This window comes from Harpia harpyja, chromosome 1, assembly GCF_026419915.1.
Source record: "Harpia harpyja isolate bHarHar1 chromosome 1, bHarHar1 primary haplotype, whole genome shotgun sequence".
NCBI lineage: Eukaryota > Metazoa > Chordata > Aves > Accipitriformes > Accipitridae > Harpia > Harpia harpyja.
This window is the reverse complement of record NC_068940.1, coordinates 54,576,082-54,598,809: the sequence shown is the minus strand read 5'-3', so window position 1 is coordinate 54,598,809 and position 22,728 is coordinate 54,576,082. Positions and strand designations below refer to the sequence as shown.

The following is a 22,728-nucleotide window of genomic DNA, read 5'->3' as shown; positions in this document are numbered from 1 at the left end:
TAGACTCTTCATCTAAGTTAAAATATTACATATCTGATGGATAGATAATTAAACTGCAGGTAGAGGGCAAAAGAATCAAAAATGTATTTTTTTTTTTGAATGTTGGGTTGCTGGTGGCAATATGGCAACTCCTCCCATACAGAACTACACCATTTTTCCTTTTGGTTGATGCCAAGGAATACTCAGTGATAATGCATCCCCCTACTTCACAGATTGGGGCTGGATTTCTGCAAAGTTCTCCCTAAGGCTGTTCGGCCACATGAGCTACTGGTACTCTGTTCTACCTCTTCATCAGGAATCAAAACTTTTTTTTTTTTTTTTTTTTAAGTAGCAGTAGCATTTATCTAATTATTTCTTGTATTTTTATTGTCAGCTCTCTGGTTTCCTTTACTTGCTGAATGCCTCTGAAAAAGCTCTTCTGAGGATCTATATCTGCAAAAGCCTAATACAGTATTGCATGAGAAAACACACTGCAGCTTTTATTTTACAATCTGTTTTAATTCCTGACTGAAAGGGAGAGACAGAGAGAAAGCAAGCTCTTTCTTAAGCTCATCCTTCATGGCTGTCAGTTCTTTTATCTTGACCTGCAAAGGAGCCATAGCTGAAGGTTTCCCACCACCTGTACATTCTCAGTCCATGTTACCTTGCCTCTGCCCCAGACCGACATATGAAAACCCAGAAAACTCTCCCCTTTAAGCACCTCTCCCTGATGAGGCCGTCATTCTGTTTAAAGGCTGTCCTTACACACTTGTGTACAGAAAAGGTCAAGTGTCCTTTTTTGTGCAATCACGGATTACTGCTACACATTTTAGAAAAAGGCTGATTTCTTTCTGCAGTAGAAGAAAATAAGCACTTTTAGCTAGCCATAGAAAGGAGGGTATTTGCAAGCCCTCAGATCTATTCCTGACCCTCTGGATAATATGAAGAGTACTAATAAATACCATACACCAGTATTCAGTCTTACAGGTGTGACAGACAACTTCATATCTATTCTATAAACATATAAATTGTGACAGATTACCAGGCCAGTTATCCAGTGTTACAGCAGTGGGAGCACTGTAAAGCCTTCCTTCTCCCTTTTCCTGATGTCTTCCTTAGATAATTTTGAAAACATTTTGAATGTTTTGTTTTTGGTTTTTTTTTTAACCCTGCTCATACAATAAAACTACAAGGTTTGACCTGGTTTAAAAAGTAAGTATTAGAAAACTCTTGTTTTATTAATATGACTGAGAACACTGTTTAAGAGTCACAGCTTTCATGGAAAGTTATCCTGAGAAAAAGTTGTGAAAAGTTAGTGAAGCATGAATCCAGAACTATCAAACAGCATGACTAAAGGCAATAGTTGCAAGCATGTCTTCCGATCATTAGAAATACTGATAGAAGTGCAATAATAACAAGGAAATATTCACAGCTGGGGGATGGAAGGATGTAATTCAAGTGCCCTGTTTCCGAGGCAAAAAAAGCTTTTATTGATAGAAGTCATCTATTTTGACAGCCATAGTATTTTGACCAATTGTAATAAATACAAGAATAAATGAGAACTCTTCCCAGGTGTTTCTTGATATTTCACGTCTGCAATCAAATTACACAACAGTTAAGATGAAGGCAAAATTTTCAGGCAGCTTAAAACCATTCAAGACGTTTCTACCAGCAACAATATACAAATGTTTGCAAAGGCATAGAGAAACCTGACAACTGAGCACTCAGCCCAGTTCCCTCCTTCACAGGTACAAATGGGAAGATATGTGCGTAGTGCTGCTTGCAAAAACACTGATGCACACTAATTGAAGACAGCCACTGGAGAATGTTTATACAGAAATTGTTCACAAGAAACAGAGTTCTTCAACCACTTCCACAATCCCTGATCCACTGGACACTGAAACAGGATGTAAACAAGTACAGGTCATTCAGGTTTTCATCTAAGCTAGTACAGTATTAAACTGATTTTTAAGCAGGTAACTATTTCCTAACATGGAAAAATGACTATGTGATCCCAGAAGTCTTTTGATTCTTTTGTCTCCATGGCTCTCCCAGAGGCAGATTTACCAGGCAGAAGGCTCCTGGAAATTGGTCCCAACAGCTGATCTTCCCAGTAGAGGAAGTTTTTATTCATTTATGTAAACTATGAGAAAAAACTCTTCACTCTGCCATGACATGAAGACAGGGGACCTGAAGAGATTTAGTTGGACAGATAGAGCCAGAAGCCAGCTTCCTGCTGCTGCCGCTGCAGGGGATCCCACAGCTCTGGTAGAGAGGAAGCAGCCAGCCCAAACATGACCACTCTCAGTAAGAAAACAGACTTCTACAATGCAAGTTTTCTCTTTCTCTCCTTTGCGCATGTGTTATGTTTCACAAACTGCACTATAGAGGCAGAAGTTGCAGTTTGAACTAGTGGAACATTATGATAGTTCATATATATTGACTCAATGCGACAGTATTTGACTTCAGCTGAGACAATCTGTCTGATTCAAATGAGCTCAAGTTTAAAGACTAGTTGATTTAATAAGACAGGAAAAAAAGCACTGTGGCTATTTTTAAATGCTGAGACAAAGAGGAGGCTCAAGAGAAAGCAGCAGTGACGGATGAGATAAAAGCAAAAAAGAGTTATTATGAAATGGATTTAAAATAAATAGCCACTTATTACTACCTGGTGTGTAAAAAGAAAAATCTCATCAAAACCTAATGATGTTTATGTTTCTGAACTAGGTACAGGAGGAAAAAATTCCCAGTACCAGCTTCTAATCAAATATTTGCCAACACAAAAGATTTACAGCCTTTAGTTTTCAGACTTCTGACTTTGCATAAGTAGTTGGAAAAGACCTGGGAGAGGAAGAGAGTTGTTTTCTTCTTTTTAAAAAGAAGGGCAATATAAAATGCAATTCCAGGTTTTGAGTTTATGCATATATGTTTGTAAAAACATACTCAGTGCATTAGGAGTTGAACAGAATATTATGAAAGATGTTCTGTAGGATATGGAGGAAAACTTCACAGTAGATTCCCTCCATGTAGAGAAAGTTTCTTTTTCCTAAAACAGTTAATGACAGAAGCTTTTCAACAGGCAAACCCTTGGAACAGGGGATGCCTCCAAAATAGTAAGGCTTGGAAAGTAAAATATCCAATTAGATGAATTCAGACCGAGATAAAATATTCAATTAGCCTGCAGCCTGACCCCGTAGACTTCCAGTGGTGTTTGAAAAAGATGAGCTGTCTTTGTCATTTGCACCATACAGAAGGACTTCAGGGAAGTTTACCAGCAGCAGAAAGAAGAAGCTAGAAGCAAATCTTGGCAGCAACAGAGGTTACCAAGTAGTCTTGAGCGAAGAAGCATTCATTAGCATCAACATACACTTAACAAAAAAGGAGAAAGAAAAGTACAATATTGAATTATGAGGATACAATAGGCTATAAAGGCATATACACATGCACATTGCCGTGGCATAAATAAAATCATAGCTTTCCGTTTGATGAGTTAGAACAAGAGAGGTCTAATGGCACCTGAAAAAAATCTTAAGCATCATCTTCTAGGAATACTCCTTGGGAAATGAATGCAGCAGGACTGCTCCCACTTCTTCTTAGGTCCAAAGGTCAGTAATCAACACTTGCACCAACAGATCATCACCTGCAAGACATGCAGGGCACAGATCTGTGCACAAGACCAAGTGCTCTAACGACCTGAGAGATCTGGGCAGTAGGGGCCCATCAACTAGATTGCTGGCTCCAAGTCAGGAATAGTAGGACCTTGGCCACATGGTGGCTTAATTAAAAAGAATCTCGTTGCCTTTCTTTTCTGATGAAGGTCTTGATCATTTCAATTAAAGACTCAGTTCTCCCCCACTGGCTTTCATCAATCAAGATTCACATGAATTCAAAGGTATTTACAATAAATATAGTATTTTCATTAAAGACTTTGTCCTAAGCTTTGGCCAGAGAAAATGCAGGTAGCATTTCCAATTATCAGCCCCATTCTACATCCAGAAGAGGAAAAAAAACCAAATCTGCAAACAAGTCAGAAGTTTTTCACAATGAGAAGAGCTAATTTCATACTAGCTATTCAGTGAAAGCACCTCCCTGCCGCCAAATTGTGCATAATCTGATACAAAACATCTCACTGGAATTTTGTAATTTAATTCCCTTTCTTTATCAGAGAAAAATCTTCATGAGATGGTATGTTCATCTTACTGTTACCTCATTACTTACAACTAATTTTATACGGGATGTTTATTCACCAAGTTGAAATCTTAGAGTGAAATCAGAAAAGGAATATCTAGAATCTGCTCTAGCATTGACTATTATTAAAAAAAAAAATAATCCAAAAAGCCACTGAACATCCAATAAACCAGCCCACTGTGAAGCCTTGCAGCTCTTTAAAGCAGAGAATAAATCCGAAATCACTGCTTGAAAATCTCTATGGGAATATAGCAATAGCTTTTGGCACTGCATCTCTAAAACATTCTGAAATAAACATGGTTGAAATAACCATCCAAACTAATCCATATTCCTAGATGACTTAGATATACTTAATCTTCAAAATATACAGTCACAGACAAATCAGAAGACTAAAATCCCAGATGGCGCTGAGAAAATGAACAGGGGTTTTCACAGCATCTCCTCCAATACAGGAACAAGGGACTTAAAATGATCAGCAAGTGGCAAGTTCAAAAAATACAAGTAATGTAACTTTATTCACCCACCACTTAAGCTGCAGAACCCTTATGTCCCACAATATCATGAAAGTTTATTTTTTAAATACAAAAACTTTTCAAATTATTTGAACAAAGTTGTGGAAGTTATTCTACCAACGTTTTTTAATTACAAAGACACAAACTCTTGTTTAAGAACTCGCTAAGCTGCAGATCGCTGAGGGCTGGCAGAGCAAACCGGAAAGACACTTTTGTTATTTCCCTGATCTCACACTTCTTTGCTGTCACCAACTAGCAGATGCGAGACAGGGTTAGACAAGCCTTGGGCCTGATTCTCTACGGCTGCTGGTGGCAGTAGTTCTTGTTTCTAATCGTTAAACTTTCAGATCCATCCAAATCCTTCATCTATTACTCTGTTCATCTATATGAACTGAAAAGGTTGTATTTATTTGGGTTTATTTATATATGTGTGTATGTATTTTTTTTTTTTTCCTCATCATAGTGCTTTTGTAGTTATTTTGGAACACTTTGGTAGTCATCGAACATGTCAATCCACAGACTCCCCTATTTCATGGCTTGTTGGCTTCTGCAGCGGACTAACAGCCACAGATGGATAACACTGAGAGACACTTTTGGGTATCTATGGAAACAAGTAGCTGAAGTCTGCCTCAAGGTCTTCTCTTCAGATCCTTCCCCCATGCTAGGAAGGGGAAGGGAATCTCCCCCACCCTCCAATATGCAGAGGAGCAAAATGAGGCAGCAGGTGCTGGGAATGGAAATGGGGAGCTGAGGCAGGCAAGCAGGCAAAGGAAGGAGAAGGACACTGGAATTAATTCAGAAATGAAACAAAAGAGAGAGCAGGACTAAGGGGAAAAGCAAATACAGATGAAGAGCAAGACTCTGTCCTTCCTATAGCTTGATTCCTAGGTAGCCTGTTTAGTAGGCTCCACTGGTATTCTACACATTAATTAGTTCCATGCATTTCCAAGCTAACTGGTCTCTACTGTCTGTTTGCGTGAAGGTCTGCGTGGATGTACAGGGTTAGTGCTGAAAGCAAAAGAAGAAAAGAAAACTGTTCTGGTTTTTTAATCATGCCAAGCTGATCATTGAAATGAAATCAAATGTCATGCTAAATGACAAGTGAATGCCTTTTACTTTAAAAACAGCAAAATGAAAAGTTGTGGGTTTGCCCTACACATTTTTTATCAAAGCTCACTGTGTTTCACCAAACTTGTGACTTCAGATAATATTTTAATGAAAAAAGAAACAAAACTATTTCAGTAAGCAAACCTATCCATCCAAAAACTTTCATGCAATTCCATGAACATGAATTTTAGCAACTGCATGTTGTCTTTGAGTGCTGCTTTATTTGTTCTGCAGTTACTTCAAGTTTAATAAAAACTTAGGGGAAAAAGGAAAAACTCCAGCTGGCTGTTCAAATCCACAAGATAGCAGATACTCTATGTCCTGCCGGAAAAAGCTGTAAGAGTACAACTACAAGAAGCCCTTCCTGATTTCCAAACACGGCTACTGTCTTCCTAAGCTCGTCTTCTCTTTTCATAGTTACAGACATCACGTTCCATCTGGCTACATCAGGCTATATTACACCTCCTGATTGCCTGTAAATCTGATATGACCAGACACAGCTCAGCAACTTACTCGACTTTCAAAATAACATGTGTACTTGCCACATGCAGATAACCTGTGAACAGGCCCAAGCTACTTTCTTAGAAATAAGAAGTTAATGAGAATTTCAGTGCTAGCACATCTCGGCTGAAGACTGCAGTGCTATAGGCAATTAACATTTATGACACAAGGACATGCACACTGCAGGTGGGTAAAATAATCATTGGAGCAAAGGAATTTATCATCGTGTACCTTTGCCTGATTCCACTACCCCACTCAGCCATTCACCATCTGAAGCTTAGTCCAGTAATTAAACTCCTTGAACACATTCAAATCAGTATGGAAAAACAGCCATCAAATTATTACCTTAAACAAACAGTTTAAGTACAACATTTGGCCACCCTGCAGGTGTACCTGCCTAAAACTAAGGTCAGAAGAGCTCAAATTCAGCCCCAGATCAGCAAATTGTGTTTTAGTACATATGGATAGCATAATCTTAAATTCTGCTATATCACACCCTGTCATCTCAGGCTAAAAATACAAACTTCATGTGAGAGAAAGAGTAACCTGCTGATTTTCCTGTGAGACACAATATATCATTTTAATTCTATATTGGTGGAGATAGTGCTTTTCAGACAGCATCAACACACACACACAAAGGGGCGGGGGGGAGGTATGCGTGCATATTTGTGCACATGCGGGCCTGGTAGATGAGGGGAGAGCAGTGGATGTTGTCTATCTGGACTTCAGTAAGGCCTTTGACACTGTCTCCCGTAAGATCTTCATAGAGGACCTGTTGATGTGTGGGATGGATGAGCAGAGAGTGAAGTGGACTGAAAACTGGGCAACAGCCAGGCCCAGAGGCTGGTCATCAATGACACAAAGTCTAGTTGGAGGCCAATAACTACCAGTGTACCACAGGGATCAATACTGGACCCAGTCCTGTTTCACACCTTAATTAACGATCTGGATGATGGGGCAGACTGTCCCCTCAGCAAGTTTGTAGATGACACCAAACTGGCAGGAGCGGCTGACATGCCAGAGGGTCATGCTGCCATCCAGAAGGACCTGGACAGGCTGGAGGAATGAGCCAACGGGAACCTCATGAAGCTCAAAGGGAAGTGCAGAGCCCTGCCCTTGCAGAGGAATAACCCCATGCACCAGTACATGCCAAGGGTCGTGACCAGCTGGAAAGCAGCTTTGCAGAAAAGAACCAGGGGGTCTTGGTGGACACGGAGTTGAACACGAGCCAGCAATGTGCCCTGGTGGCAAAGGCACACGATATACTTGACTGCGTTAGACAAAGTATTGCCAGCAGATCAAGGGGAGGTAATCCTTCCCCTCTACTCAGGATGGGTGAGGCCACACCTGGAGTGCTCAGAGGGGATATTACCAATATATATAGATACCTGAAGGGAGGGTACAAAGACGACAGAGCCAGACTTGTTTTCAGTGGTAGCTAGTGACAGGACCAGTGGGCAACGTGCACCAGCTGAGACACAGGAACATCAGGAAACACTTTTTTACCGTGAGGGTGACTGAGCGCTGGCCCATGTTGGCCAGGGAGGTTGGGGAGTCTCCCTCCTTAGATATATTCAAAAACTGTCTGACACAGTCCTGGGCAATTGGCTGTAGGTGTCCCTGCTTGAGCAGTGAGGGTTGGACCAGATGACCTTTAGAGGTGCCTTCCAATGTCATCCATTCTGTGACTGAAAGAGAAAAACCAAACCAAAACAAAAACAACAACAACAAAAAAACCAAAGAAAAAAAACCCAAAGAACTCCCCCCCCTAGAAAAACCACCATGTTTTAAAATAAAATAACATAACATAAAATAAAAAAAACCCAAACCAAAAAAACCCAAACATATATATGCCATTTCCAATCTCTGGAAACAGCACCTACCCACTCTACAATAGCATGAATATTTTCATTCTATATTTATATGTGCGGGTGGCATAATTTACACAAACACACACATATGCACACACAGTACTGCAGAACTGAAAAAAAAATTTCTCCTCAGCAACAGGCTGACATGTTTTATCAAAATTTGTCTGCATCTGTAGAGTGAATCCCTCACATCCTAGCACCTCTAATTGCATGCAAAATGCAATCCCATCAGCCTAAGCCCACCAGCTTCAGCTCCATCTGGCCCAGTAGGAGCTGTGCAGTCAGTCCTCAGTACCTTCCACACATTTCAAAAGCACCTATTCACAAGAGCACAACCATATACAGACTACAACCTGTATTTCAGGCACCTTCAACCCAGCTGCTCCATCTTCATAAATCTTCCACACAACCAGAATATGTGATCAGTATGCATGTTTCAGTAATACTGGATTTTGCTACAGTCTGTTTGGAGACATCCAGCCTCCAAGGAGTTTAAGGTATCTGGAAATTCAAGACAGTTCATGAGGTCACTAAATCCATAGATGCAAAACTCTTCGGTTCCAGTCTTCTTTGGGTTGCCATTTAGTGGTTTCTATGTGGAATATACTCACTTCGCTAGTAATTAGATTTTTTTTTTTTTTTTAAATTATTAGTCTGTCTGCTGTCTCGGGTCTTGCTGGATCATTGATTGTCATCAGCAGAAGATTCTTCCAGCCAAATTATGTCTTCAGTTACACCTGAATGACTTTGCTCAATTTAGCTTACCAATTGGAACTTAATTAAAAATTCTGTTGAGAATGTGCTGGCCAGAATAGGAAAAGGCTCATCATGTCAGAGCTGTATTAGCTCTGCAGCACTGATAGGAACATAAACTAATAAAACCTTTTTGTTCATACTAAAATGAATACCCTGGACTTTCATTAGACAGTAGGAGCAACTGACATAAGATGAGAATCATATCAGTGAGCAGAGATCTGTTCTGCAAGAATTACTCTATTCAGACACTCACTTTCCAAATTAAAAACCACATCAAATAAAAGGAATCTCCATTACAACATAAGAATATATAATTTAAAGCTACTTACCCTGGTCATAACTGGCCACAGGCAAACTGTGTGAAATGCACTCCAGGTTTTTCAGAGAACTTAAATGGCCCAAAAGATTGAGTCTGTCCTTTCCAAACAGGGGCGTTTCACTTATTTTGACCTTCAGTCCATTGCTTCATTAATTTCTACAATTTGAGTGATTATATACAGTGCAGCTAAATGCTCCTTTCTACATGGCTAGCTAGAAATACCTTTTTTGGGCTATTATATCCCCTTAAATTTCAATTACATGAAGACACCTATGTTGTAGCACTAGGACAATTGTGAGAGTTTTAATTCTACTTATAGACTGGTTTTCTACCAGGGACCTACCTAATAGTTCCACAGCAGCGAACTAAGAAAAGAGGAAGAATACCACCAAAAAACCTTCACTTTGCTATGCTGGTGCTGACCCTGCACTGGAAAAGTTTCAGAGGTCCATAGGTCAAAACCACACAATTAGAATAACTGGAACAAAATCCCCCATCTGACAAACTTGGCTGAAAATGCTAAATTAAAAAAAACCTCATGAATTTAGGATTTTGCTTTCTGCATATGCTCACAGCATCTTTTGATAGATAACATTCTTATTCTGAATGCTGAAACTGTTGAAAAGACAGGGATGAATGCTCACTCAAAATGAACTGTATCTATTATATTCCTAATCGTCTCATACATACTTTTCATTAAAACTCACACCTTTTAGCTTGATTAACCACAAACACTCAAGTGTAACTTTTAAGTAAAATAACCAAGAGTTCATTTAAAATATTACATTCCATTCTAATGTTCTTTATTTACAATTTGCATGTCTCTAAGACATCCTGTTTCCTTTTATCAATCAAATGGTTTCTAAGACTAGGTAAAATAACATGAAGTGGGATTTTAATCAAACATGGAATCTGCAATACAAGGCAAATTGATAAGGTAAATGCATTAAAGTTACTAATTTCAACTGTGAATCCAACTGTAATGCTCAAAATTTGCAAATCAAGCTACTCTGTCACCAAATTCCTTGCCAACTAGCAATAAATACTCCTCTCTTCCACAGCATTTTTCTTTAGATTGGGAACGCATGATGGTCACTATCATTATTTCTGCTATTATATAGCTTTTATGAAACAAGAGAGCTTAAAGGGAAAAGTTTCCTGATGCTTCATTCTTTAATCATCTTCATTTTTAATCTAGACTCCAAAGAGGAGTTCAAAGCGTCATTAAGAGTCTGATTCAAAGTGCGTTAGAGTTAATGGAAAATCTCCCTTCACTCTTACAAGATTATGCCACAGGCTTCAACTTGCTGCTTCTCTTTATTGTTCTCGTTATTTGAATTTTGCCTCAGTTTGTCTATGCCGTCCTAAAGCATCAGGAGAATCGTTTTCATTTTTTTAAACACTCACCTCAAACCACTGGCCATGCGACTGCATTTTAAGGATAACACAAGGATCTGGTTTTGAGAGGGCATCCCTGTCTGATATGCCTTTGCATGCAACTCGCAGTTCCACTTTAGTCAGGCATGGGCTGTTAAAAATTCCCAGGGTATTGGCTGCTGATTCATAGATGTTGCTCATTTTCTTCATTCCTTCTTCTGAAAGAGAGAAAAGGTCCATTAAGAACAGTGCATGCACAGTACAGTCCGTCCTTCCATGCAGAAGCCAACGCAGCATTCTGCTAGCCAATGGGACCCCAAAACTGTGAACGAGATCCAGAGCAAGAGGGGAAAAAAATAAAATCAAAGGAATATCTATAGAAGAAAGAAATACATCATTTTGTATGTTTAGAAATAAGATCAGAATGAAATTTTCTAGCATGCCCCTGAACTCTGGGGTTGAACTGTGACCTCAACTTCCAGCCCTGCTCCTGCTTATAGAGCCGCGTTTCCCCAGGCCAAAGGATAGACAGGATGGTAATTCTGAATTTCTCCTGACAACACCTTATTCCAGTAACAAGGCTAAATTAGATTTGTTCAGCACTCCTCCAATCTTCTTTTATTTCTCCATACTCCATCTAAAAAGCATGTGCTTCATCTTACACAAACTTTTTGTGTAAATGCCATGGAAGGCCTCTTTCATACCAACCTTAAATTCCAAAATACATTTCACTATTTCCACACTTACTGCAGAAGATTACCTCCCCCCATTCCTAAGCAAGTAGTCAAGACTGATGTTCTAAGCAGATAGGCAGGATATTTACGCTGGCAAATCTTCTTGTTATACTGTGTGTGCCCTTTTGGGTCAGGAGTCACAGTTACATGAACAGAGACTGCTGGAATAGTGGGAACCTCTAGCCCTTACTTCATTATAAACACCACCACCAATCTTGTAGCTCAAGCCTTTGCTCTCAACAGAAGCAATAAAACCCCCATTTTTAACACAGAGCTTCGCAAAAATTACTATATGATCATTTTTGTGTCAATGAAGAATATGGGAATGCTTTAATTTGCTCAGTTGTTCTGAGCTTAACAGCCTGACCCCTAAAAATCTGTCCCCTAATACAAGGATTAATGCCTGCACCTCCCTTACCCCATACATAAGAGCTGCAAAAAATTAATTCCACACTTTCAGAGGGCAGATTTATCCTACCAGATTATCAACAGGATTATCTGTTTCAAACCTCTTCACTGTCTCTTCCACAACACCCTGTCCTAAGGGGTTAATGATTTTTGAGAACCATTTTGATGAAAGTTAAATTTTGGCAATACGGAAATGAAAGTGAAGTTTTCTTTCCCCAACTCTGCAAAGTTAAAAATAAAAACAAAACCCACAAAACCACACCTTCAGAATATCCAGTTTTCTTATGAATTATAAAGGCAAAAGTAGAAAGGGATTTCTAAATTCAGAGTAAGAAGAGTTGGCAAACCAGTGTGGACGTCTAATACATACAGATAAACTTCAGGGATGTAAGTGGGAACGATGAGGCAGATGATCGTCTCTCCTTGCAGATGAAAGAAAAGCTTGTTAACCATTTTAAATTCTTCAAATCTATTCAAATCTATACAACAACTTACTATATGACCACCTATCTGCTGTGAAAACCCCAGCCTGGTGGGTTCAATATGTTTGTAAGTGAAGTGAGTGTGGATGGGCTCTAACCAACCCTCTAGCTCAGCCTCTACAGGCATATTTCCTTACGATAAAACAGGTTTCTTGAAATGTGAGCCATGCCACAACCATAGTGCCTGACATCCTAATATCAAAATAGCCTCCTTCAGCCCTTCCCAGTTACCTGTAAATGCCATCACGTAAACTACATTCCCTTGGATTTACCACTAGGAAAGAAACACGACTGAGAAAAAAAGCAAAACTAAAAATATGGAAAAGGTAATGATATTAGACTATGTTATAAAGCCCAAAGAGCATACTGAACTTCTACACAGTGTATTTCTATACACTAGTTTAGCTTCTCATGCACTTGTAGATAAGACTCTTGACCATGAAAATAGACCAGCACCTCTCAAATCTCAGTCTTTTACAAAGTAGGGAACAACATTTTGTGCTGGCTCAATTCACGTTAGCGATGGCAAGACCACAGTCCTAGCTTGAAAGCAACGACAAGCAGAGGGAACTGGGTTCTAGCCTAATCATAACAATTCTGATAAAATCATAAGTTGAGAAGCAATGATCTGCATGCAAGAGGGACCTGACGTGATACCTCAACTAAGCACAACAATAAGTGTCTGGAAAAAGTGTTACCAAAAGTGATGATTCAAAATGATGTTTGGGAGACTGGTTTTCTTCTTCTTGTTGCTTTCTTTCCAAAAAGAGAACAGATTAAGGTGGTGGTAACTTTGACGAAGCCACTGAAGGCTACTATTTAGCTAAAAATTACAGAGAAAATTATATGTATATATATGTATTTTGCTAGCGATCATCACAAGTCTGTTTTTTTCATTCTATTTCTAATATATCCCTAATATATGATGTCAGGTACCTAAATTTTCATCAACTGGGATTACAAAAAGACTGTTAGAAACTGAGGTGGGGGGAGGGACTGTTGTCTAATTATTCATTTTATAATCCCATCTCCTTCTGAAAGCTGCTCAACAAGCTCATCCCACACATTTACAAGATATTTTTACATGTTGCCCTTTCCAAATTGAAATCCATTTGAAAATTGGGTTAATTCTGTCTCATGCACATCTTACATCATTAATGAAATGTCATCCTTTGTGCAGGAATAAGTTGGTGATTTAATTAAACTGGATGATTTCAACACTAAGAAAAAAGGGAAAAAGTATCAGTGAGGGAGAGAGATGTATTTTTCTTCCTCCCACAATAATTATACACTGTTTTTTTAGAACAGCGGGTAAGTATAAAATTATATTTCTTTTTAATCACTACAACTATTACTTCCGATTTTACAAGTTCTAAATTTATCAATGGAAAAGATCAAGCCATAGCCTTATTCTTTTGTCCCATTATATTCTTCTTTTAATATAATCACCAGCTTGGGCTGTTGTACTGATGTCACATTACCAGGAAGCTGGGGGCCTGGAAAATAGATTTTGAGCCTACTGAAAGTAGCTAAAAAAAGGTATTATTTTACGTAAACATAGACAAGTTAGATTGCATATGAAGCTCTTTGTCAGTTAACTACGTACATTATTGATGGAGGAATAAATTGTTCATTTTTCTTTGCTACAAACTCTTCCTTTTTCACTTCACTAGAACCTCATTATTCCTTCAATATCCACGTGGCTTTAGTAGTGACTAAGAGCTACATCTGCGAGATGAAAGTGATAATGTAGATATAAAAGTAAGTGAACTAACTGATAAGTCACATACTACTGAAGTTTCTGGTTCATTGCTACATGCATTCTCTTCCATTTCCTCTGGAAAAAGAGGAAAACAGAGAAGAAAAAGCTTGTGGGTGCAGACAAGGACTGGAAGGGATCACTCACCACTTATGGTCATGGGAAAAAGGCTCAACTTGAGCAAAAAAAACCCCCAATTCGATTTAATTTGTTACCAATCATATCAAAACAAGGATAATGAGAAGTAAAACCAAACCTTAGAACACCTTCCCCCCACCCCTCCCTCCTTCCTGGCTCAACTCCACTCCCAATTTTCTCTACCTCCTCCCCACCAGCGGCACAGGGGGACGGGGAATGGGGGTTGAGGTCCGCTCATCCCACGTTGTCTCTGCCGCTCCTTCCTCCTCAGGGGGAGGAGGACTCCTCACTCTTCCCCTGCTCCACCGTGGGGTCCTCCATGGGCTGCAGGTGGGCATCGCTCCCGCGCTCCCCCCCATGGGCTGCGGGGGGACAGCCTGCCGTCTCACCATGGGCTGCAGGGGCATCCCCTCCTCCGGCGCACCTCCTCCCCCTCCTTCTTCGCTGACCTCTGTGTCTGCAGAGGCATTCCTCTCACATTCCAATCCCCTCACTCACTGCAGGTTTCCCTTCTTAAATCTGTTCTCCCAGAGGCGCTACCACCATCGCTGATGGGCTTGGCCTGAACCAGTGGCCGGTCTGACTTGGAGCCGGGGAAGCTTCTAGAAGCTTCTCACAGGAGCCACCCCTGCGGCCCCTCCCCCGCTACCAAAAAACCCAGCCACACAAACCCAAAACATCTTCCCACACAAACTTATTAACCAGTGCTAGATGGCACAGAATGAGGAAACAAGACCAGGCCTTATGGTTTCACCTCTCCATGGTGAAAGAGCAAGGAAGAAGGCAGTACCAACTGGAAGAAAACTTAAAGTACACTGTGCTGAAATTGAAGCACGTACTACATTAACAAAAGAAAAACAAAACAAAAGTTGTGAAAGGCCTTGACAGCACCATGTACCCTATGGGATACAAAATAAAAGTGAGGACCTTGGAACACACTCCCTCAAAAATATTCTACATCTGGCATACTTAGAGCTCATTTAGTAGAAATTCATGTGCTCTTTTGACATTTTTTAAGAGATTCATGGCTCAGAGGGATCTTACTGATGTGTATAAATTCCTGATGGGGAGGCAATAAAAACATGAAGCCAAATTCTTCTCAGCAGATCCCAGTGACAGGACAAGAGGCAATCAGCACAAACTGAAATACCGAAAATTCTTACTAAAGAAAAGGAAACTTTTCACTACAAGGTTATTTGAACAGTGGAACAAGCTGCTCAGAGAACTTGTGGAGTCTCCAACCCTGGAGATACCCAAAACTTATCTGGACATGGCCCTGAGCAACCTGCTTTGAACAGAGGTTTAGAATAGATGATCTGCAGAGGTCCTTTCCAACCTCTACTTCTCTGTGACTAAGCAGGAGACAATCAAACTATAAACTTTTTAGGGTACAGATTGTCTCTGTGATCTGTTGCTCTTCCTATGCTTAGCACAGGTAGGTACTAATCTATGATTTGGGCCCCTTAGCTCCAAAGCCATGCAGAAAATTGAAAGACAGACATGAGCCCAGCATTTCTAGTAACTACAATGGCTCCTATGTGTAGATATTTCATTAAAAGCAACAGCACACAAGTCCAGAAATTTGTGCCTGGCTAGATAACTGCATGACACTGAAAACCAGTATTTCATATTTGCCAGCTACATCTTTCTCCTCTCAGAGGGACTGAATGGCTTAAAAATGTTTGGTCATCTAGTGCTTACAAAAGTAAGGATCTCTGTGATGTGAAATACAAACAGTACGTGCCTCTCTCCAAGATCTAAAAGCCTTGAATTCAGCTCACATAAACAATCAGATCCACCTTGTTACAAAGTGGTGATCCACACAGGGCTTTAGAGAACCTCACTGCAAAATTATAACTAGGCTCTTTAGACTCACCATGAAATAAATCTAAGATGTTATCTGAATTCAGATTTCAAGTTTTCTCCTCTGCCCACTCTGTCATTTTGCTCTCTTACACACACACAATCTCCAAAAAGCTTTTCTGCAAGTTTTCTGGGTGAAGTATAAAGAAGTTGCTTCTCTACAGCACCTTGCGAAGAATCAGGGAAACAGGCACACTCAGCCTCACCTCCAGTTCAGGTAATAAATGAGCAGGGAATGAGAAAAGTGCTGACATTAAAAGCAGTAACCAGTGTGCTCTGCATTTGGAAACGGGGCTTGTTACTTAGAAACCTGTACTCCAGACCAAAGCACACGCAAATCAATTTGGGGGTCGCAGGTTTCCTGTCACCATATGTTGAGGGCTGTGTCCAAATCATTTGTTTTACTGGCACCCTGGTCATGAAACAAAAACAAGCAATAGCATTCTGCAAAAGTAAACAGCAAGACTCTGCTCCTGGAAAGGTAAATGATGTTTACAGTATGTGCATGTGATGGGAAATACTAATGGTAGAGTTACATGAAATAAGAGCTGTGAATAAGTGCCTCCAGAAGACAGCAAGACCTAAAAGCACTGGATGTTGTAGCACTAGCTGCTCCCTACTTATTTATACTTATAAATTATATACAGGAGAGACATTTAGCATTCAAAACACAGGAGCAGCTGAACTCTCTAGACAGAAAGCTTTGAACCTACAGTTTCTGGATCTTCCAGGTTTTACAGTCTAATAAAAGTAAAAATGAAAACCAAGTCTACAGTTAGCAGCTTAAAATTCATAAGACTCAGACTACCAGCTTCTGCTGGAAAACAGTAGTGCTCCAGTTTGAAAGAGAAGGAAACCCGCTTTTCTACATTATTAAAAAATGCAATCCTTGTAGCAGTAGGAAAGTTGTTTCCTCTAGTTCTGTTCTAGATTCTCGATTTATGTTACAACTCTAGCAAAATCAAGATCTAAGTAGTCATGTTCATTTTCAGGTGAAATCACTACCTTTAAGTGACAAGCAGAATCTGATTAAATAAAATGCCATTTTGAAAGTATACTAAACTTTTCATAGGGTCTGAGATCCACAGAAGTCAGTGAGAAAATAACCCACTGATTTCAATAAAGTGGGCAGTTGAGTAATATAGAGCCCCAGGTGATCCTGTCTTCGTCCAGTGTATTTTATCATTTGGCAACACCATAATGAAAAATAATCATCAGGCACAGAGGGTTACAAGTGCTTCAGAACTGCCTTTTGGGGCCTGACCCAAGCACCACTAAACTTATTCAGTGGCTTCAAAATGTGCATTTCTCAGGCCTCGAAGATTTTATGTGCTTCTATCCTATCTCCCATTATGATGTGAGACCAAGGTACACAAAATATAGGAAGAGTGAGATTTATAGAAAAGGATGAAATTATGTTGGGTTTTCAGGTAGAAAAGTTTTGAAAGGTTCTTCTGTTTAGTTACCTGTTCAGCTCCCCTTCAGGGAATGATACTAACTGAGATAAGCAATCATTTTTCTTTAAGAAACTTTATGTGATTGGGAATTCCCAGTCTCATTAAATTACTCTATCAGTTGTTGGCATCAAGGCTTCCTTGGTTGTGAAAAGCAAACCAATTCCTTCTCATTCAGCTGTGTGGTTGGCAAATAAGCTTTGTGCAAATGAGGAAAGATGGGAATTCATCAGGAGGTCCTGATTCAGCAAGTTGATTAAATTAATATTTGTGTGCTTAATCAGGAACTTGCTAAGACACCTGACTGGCCCAGGACTGAAGACAGAGCCCAGAGCGATAGTAGAGAAAGCAGACCTATTTTTATTAGAAATGTATATCAATGATTGGGAACCAGTGATCAGCCACAGAAGCTGATCTTCATTGCCCTCCATTTCCTCTGTAAAGCAACATTTTTTCACTGCAGCATTTTCATCATAGCATAGGGTTTGCTGTAACCCATTACATTGTTTGACCAACCTCACTATGAACTTTTTCCTTATGTCTAATCCTCATTGCAGCCGTGACCACTGCCTCTTGGCCTTTCTCTGTGCATCTTTGGGAACTTACTTCTCGTGAACAATCAGTACAATCTTAAAACGTGGTCATTCAATTACTTATCTTTGACCACGCTTCCAGACTCCTGATTATCAGCCATATCTCTAATCAGTGCACAAGAGTCTCCTCCTATCAGTATTAAAAAACTATTTTGGTCAACATCAACTATGTTATAAATTGCTACAGAAGTTTAAATGATCACAGCTAATACAGACAAAATGCCAGCTGTCAAAATTAATTTGAATATAAATTACTGTATAATGAGAAGCCAATAGGTTAGCTAGATCCATCCACAGGATAGTTTGTCCAATTAAAAATATGATTTTTCCTCCTCCCCTTTGATTCTCCAACTCATACAACAATTAATGAGGATTATTTAAAGTTAAACCTACCAAAGTTTGAAAGAGCCCTTTGCAAAATGAACAATAAACGTGGTAAGGAAGGAGGATCTGGAGAATCCACAGCAGTGCTATTGTGAACAATGAGACAGATCTGATAGTGTAAATAATTTATTTGGACAGAAGGGGAGAAGGTTCAGAACAAAGTGCCAGCAGTGTAAATGGAAATACACACACACTGACAGTTCAAAAGGACTCATTACCATAGAACGAGCTGGTTCAATTATAAAGGGAGAAAGTAAAGCCACTAGAAAGAAATTGAGACATCTAACATATGACAGAACACTGTAAAAAAGCATGCTGCACCTATACAAATAACCCCATTTCAGTTAAGAGGGAGAAAAACCCCATGATAACTGGAGCACTGGGAGATGCTCAAACATGCCCAATTCCCTATGCTCTGTGTAGTCCCCACTGAAGTCAGACTCACTTGATGCAATGCAAAGCACCTGTAAGAGTCAGCAGCTAAAATACATACATTCTATTACCCTCTACTAGAAGTACAAATCTAAGATTCTCCCTTCTTCCTTCAGTATGTAGCTAATGCCATCAGTCACCTCTTACTTCACAAAGTTCCCACTGTCTTCCTGCTTACAATGCTGTAATATGCAGGAGAAGAGAATTCTAAAAATCATTAATACAAAAGACAGGAGACTGAACAGCTAAGAGATCAAAATAACTTCCCTAGGGATAAATGCAGACAAGAGAGTCCTCCGCTACTGGAAAGCGGTACCGATGCTTTTTAGTGGACAAGTGGCAGAGATTTTTCACAGAATTAACCAAAGTCTGCTTTATTTACATTCACTGGATTTGTACCAGTCACAAGGAGTCTGCCTCTCCTGCAGCAAGGCTAGCTTACAGGCTTTTATACAGTCAGTGTGTATTTTGTACTGTTTATAAAGTGACACCTTGTAAGACAGTGTGATGTCTTAATAGGATAACAGAATATATTTTACTGGGAACAGTGTAGAAGCCAGAAAGAAACAGACTGATTCATCTATATGCTGACACACTAACAGTGAGCCCCACAGTTGTCCTCTTATCCACAGTCTTGTTTCCTTAAATATGCCTGTCCAAATCCTTCACTTACAACTCAATACTGCCAAGCAAAAACATTAAACAGTCCCAGTGTTCCTCTTCCAAATCATGAAAATGGCATATTTTATCTCAGAAAACATTAAAGAAAGTGGATTCATTCTTAATTTCACTTCCATTTGCAAAGCCATTAGAACTGACGCTCCACAGCCCTTTCTCACAACTATAAGAAAGTTAAAAATGTATTTAAAAAGCAAAGGAAAGAAATGCCAACAAAGTTCAGCCTTTCCTACAACATGACGCCACAAGCTGAGGATTTATGAGCAGGACTGAATAACATGAAGCCCCTGTAAAATTCAGGCTGCCAAATAAGTAAATGATATGCCTACTGGTTTGGCTATTGGGTCTGGAAAGTCTGCTGTATTACTGTTGAGATGATACCTGAAGCATAGGTACCTGTAAGCACAGGGACTAGGCACTGATACATGGAAAAGCTCAGGACCATTGAATCCACTTCAAATGCCATACTGAGGAGCCTCACACAAAAAAAACCCTATTATACATAAACCACGTGTGGTTTGTGAATATAAGTGACATGTAAGCATAGAAAAATCACAAAAATGTAATTGAATATCTCTCTCTAATCAATGACTTCAAAGCTACTAGCATGTGATTCTTATTTGCTTATCACTAAAAGCCATTACAATTTTCTTAGCTTTGCTTTTTTAGTTTGCTGCTTGTACTAAGCGATATATCAAATGAAACACAGGAAAAAAAGTGTATTCACTCTGCGGATATGTTTGTTGCTTTTTTAAAATCAGTTCTCCCAATTAGGTATTAGAGGGAAAATAAAACAGTGTTTGTCTTAACAAGAACTCTGAAGCCTTACAATATAGTTAGTTATCCAAGAATCTTAAATAATTCAAGTTTAATTGATACTCCACTATACTTCAGAGAAAGATAAGCCTGGAATAAAATCAAATAATCCCAGCATTCCAAGGTATAGCAGTCAATTCTGCCATCAAATAAACCCAGCTGAGAGCCTTCAGAACATATTTGAGCCAAAATAATTGTTGAAATAATTAGCCAATTCTGAACAACAAGAAAGATTAAGAGTCTACTAAGAGTACTAAATTTATCCTTGCATTATTATCTACACATACATAAAATACACTTGAAATTACAATTACCCACTATCCACCTTGCAAAAGCACACTGGCTACCAGCTACAGAGAAATCATAGAATTGTTCAGGTTGGAAAAGACCTTTAAGATCATTGAGTCCAACTGAGCACTGCCAATTCCACCACTAAACCATGTCCCTAAGTGCCACATCTACATGTCTTTAAAACCCCCAGGGATGGTGACTCAACCCTTTCCCTGGGCAGCCTGTCCAAGGGCTTGACAATCCTTTTGGTGAAGAAATTTTTTCTAATATCCAATCTAAAGCTCCTCTGGTGCAACTTGAGGCTGTTTCCTGTTGTCCTATCACTTGTTACTTGGAAATGTAGCAGCAAGTTGTATTCCTCAGTTATACTCAGTTACACCAAAGTATATATATAAACACATGTAATGCTTGGAAGAGTTTATCCATTTACAGATGTAACATATTGCAAACTGCTCACTTTCCTCAACAGATGGCCATAACTGCTTTTCCTGCAGCATAAAAATGATCCTACAAGAGAAGCTGCTTTCTTCTGCTGATCCAAAGATCGGCACGTCAAGAACAACAGTGAGGAAGAACTTCCCATTCACCATTTAGTTCCTCAATTTGCAATGCAACCAAAAGGTATTCTTACTACAAGTTGGCTCGGGACTTCTTAGCAGTATGAGAAAAACTGAATTTATCTACTACACAGGAATGTTCTTGGGGCCACACTAAGCCCAAAACTAGAGCAGAGCCTTAAAGTCAAGTTGCTCTGTCAGGTAGGACAGGAGCAGAAGAGAGGAAGCAACTGATACTGCCGCAAGCAGTTGCTCTCGCACTTCATAGTTGCTCCCCCCCCACATTTGCTCACTTTCTCCGCAACAGCCAGAACTCCTATGGCCTCCCACAATTCTGGCATACCAGGAGCAGCCTGCCCGCTCTCAGGGGACTGCTGGGCAATGGCTGGCTTTGCCTGCTGAATAGAGCCAGTCCCAAATTCACTTCCTTTGCAACAGGGGTTCAATGACAACAGATTGGGCCTGTACCACTATTTTAAGTTAGAACATGAGCCTTTCTGGCCTTCTTGTCATTTACTTACTTTCTATTTTCTTTTCAAGATCCTTGATCAAATGTTTGAAGAATCACCCATGTGTCTTAGGCCAAGCACACATTGCCAATCCTAAAGGAGAAGCAGCTCTGCCAGCCAAATTATATTTATATTGGAAGTGTTCATTTCTTTCCCAGATTCATTTCTACTAGCTTAGTCTGACTTTACTCTATGGAGCTATATCCTACTCCCTACTGGGAGTGCTTCACAGTCACAGTCCCCCCATACCATAATAGACTTGGTCTCTGAAGAAGCTGGTAGCTATTTTTGGTATCAAATTGATTCATAAAAGAATTGCAGCACACTGTCAGCAAAAGGTCCTATCGGTGCCAAACATACTGCTGGTGCCAGTGCCTTGCCATTCCTCTGCTGGCATGTCCATGCTCCACCAGAACAGTGCTCTACTGAGGTACCAAAGCTGGGTCCTAATGTGTCAAGACACAGCGCAGCCTCACACAGACCTAACCTGGGCCCTGGAAGCAACTGAGCTTTGTCAGTGACATTATAGTGGAGCTACTTCCTCCTGACACAGTGCCAAAGCTTTGGCTTAACATTACTTTTGAAAACAAGCTCTAGGAATCCAAGCTACCAAGAGTTTTCAAATGTTTCTCTCCCTCAGGAATTCTTGGGACATTAGAAACATCTTTGTTGTCAACTACTAATACAGATGAGAAGTAAGATACTTGGAACATCTTTCAGAAAACTTGCTCTGACACAAGATTTTCTCTTAAGCTCTTCTAAGAGGAACCTATGAACATACACAGAAGTTATGTCTTCCTTGTGAAATCTGCAACTCACCATCAGCCTTTGTTAGCATATACTGAAAACAAAAGGGTAAAACAGTTCAGCTGTGCTAGTTATTACAGAGTTTGGAGGTCGAGGGAAGGGGTTCTCAGTTCCTAAATAATGCACACACAAAAAAAAAAAAAAAGGACTTGTATTGTCAGTATTGATGGAAATCCTACTGCCAACTGCCACACATAAAGAACAGTGTAACAA

At 39.8% G+C, this 22,728-nt stretch overlaps 1 protein-coding gene across 4 annotated transcripts in view; it reads right to left on the bottom strand.

Annotated features, from left to right (window-relative positions):
• The window catches only part of CPNE4 (copine 4), a 249,061-nt gene that overhangs the window by 185,790 nt on the left and 40,543 nt on the right, over positions 1 to 22,728 (bottom strand). For 2 of the 4 annotated variants that reach the window (XM_052795187.1, XM_052795197.1), the window contains exon 2: positions 10,641 to 10,825. The exons of 1 other annotated variant lie outside the window; for it this stretch is intronic. In XM_052795187.1, the coding sequence (XP_052651147.1) occupies positions 10,641 to 10,820 (180 nt within the window). In that variant the 5' untranslated portion in view covers positions 10,821 to 10,825. Of the gene's footprint in view, positions 1 to 10,640; positions 10,829 to 22,728 lie in introns of all 4 variants that reach the window. One more of the 4 variants, XM_052795212.1, reaches the window with a different exon arrangement.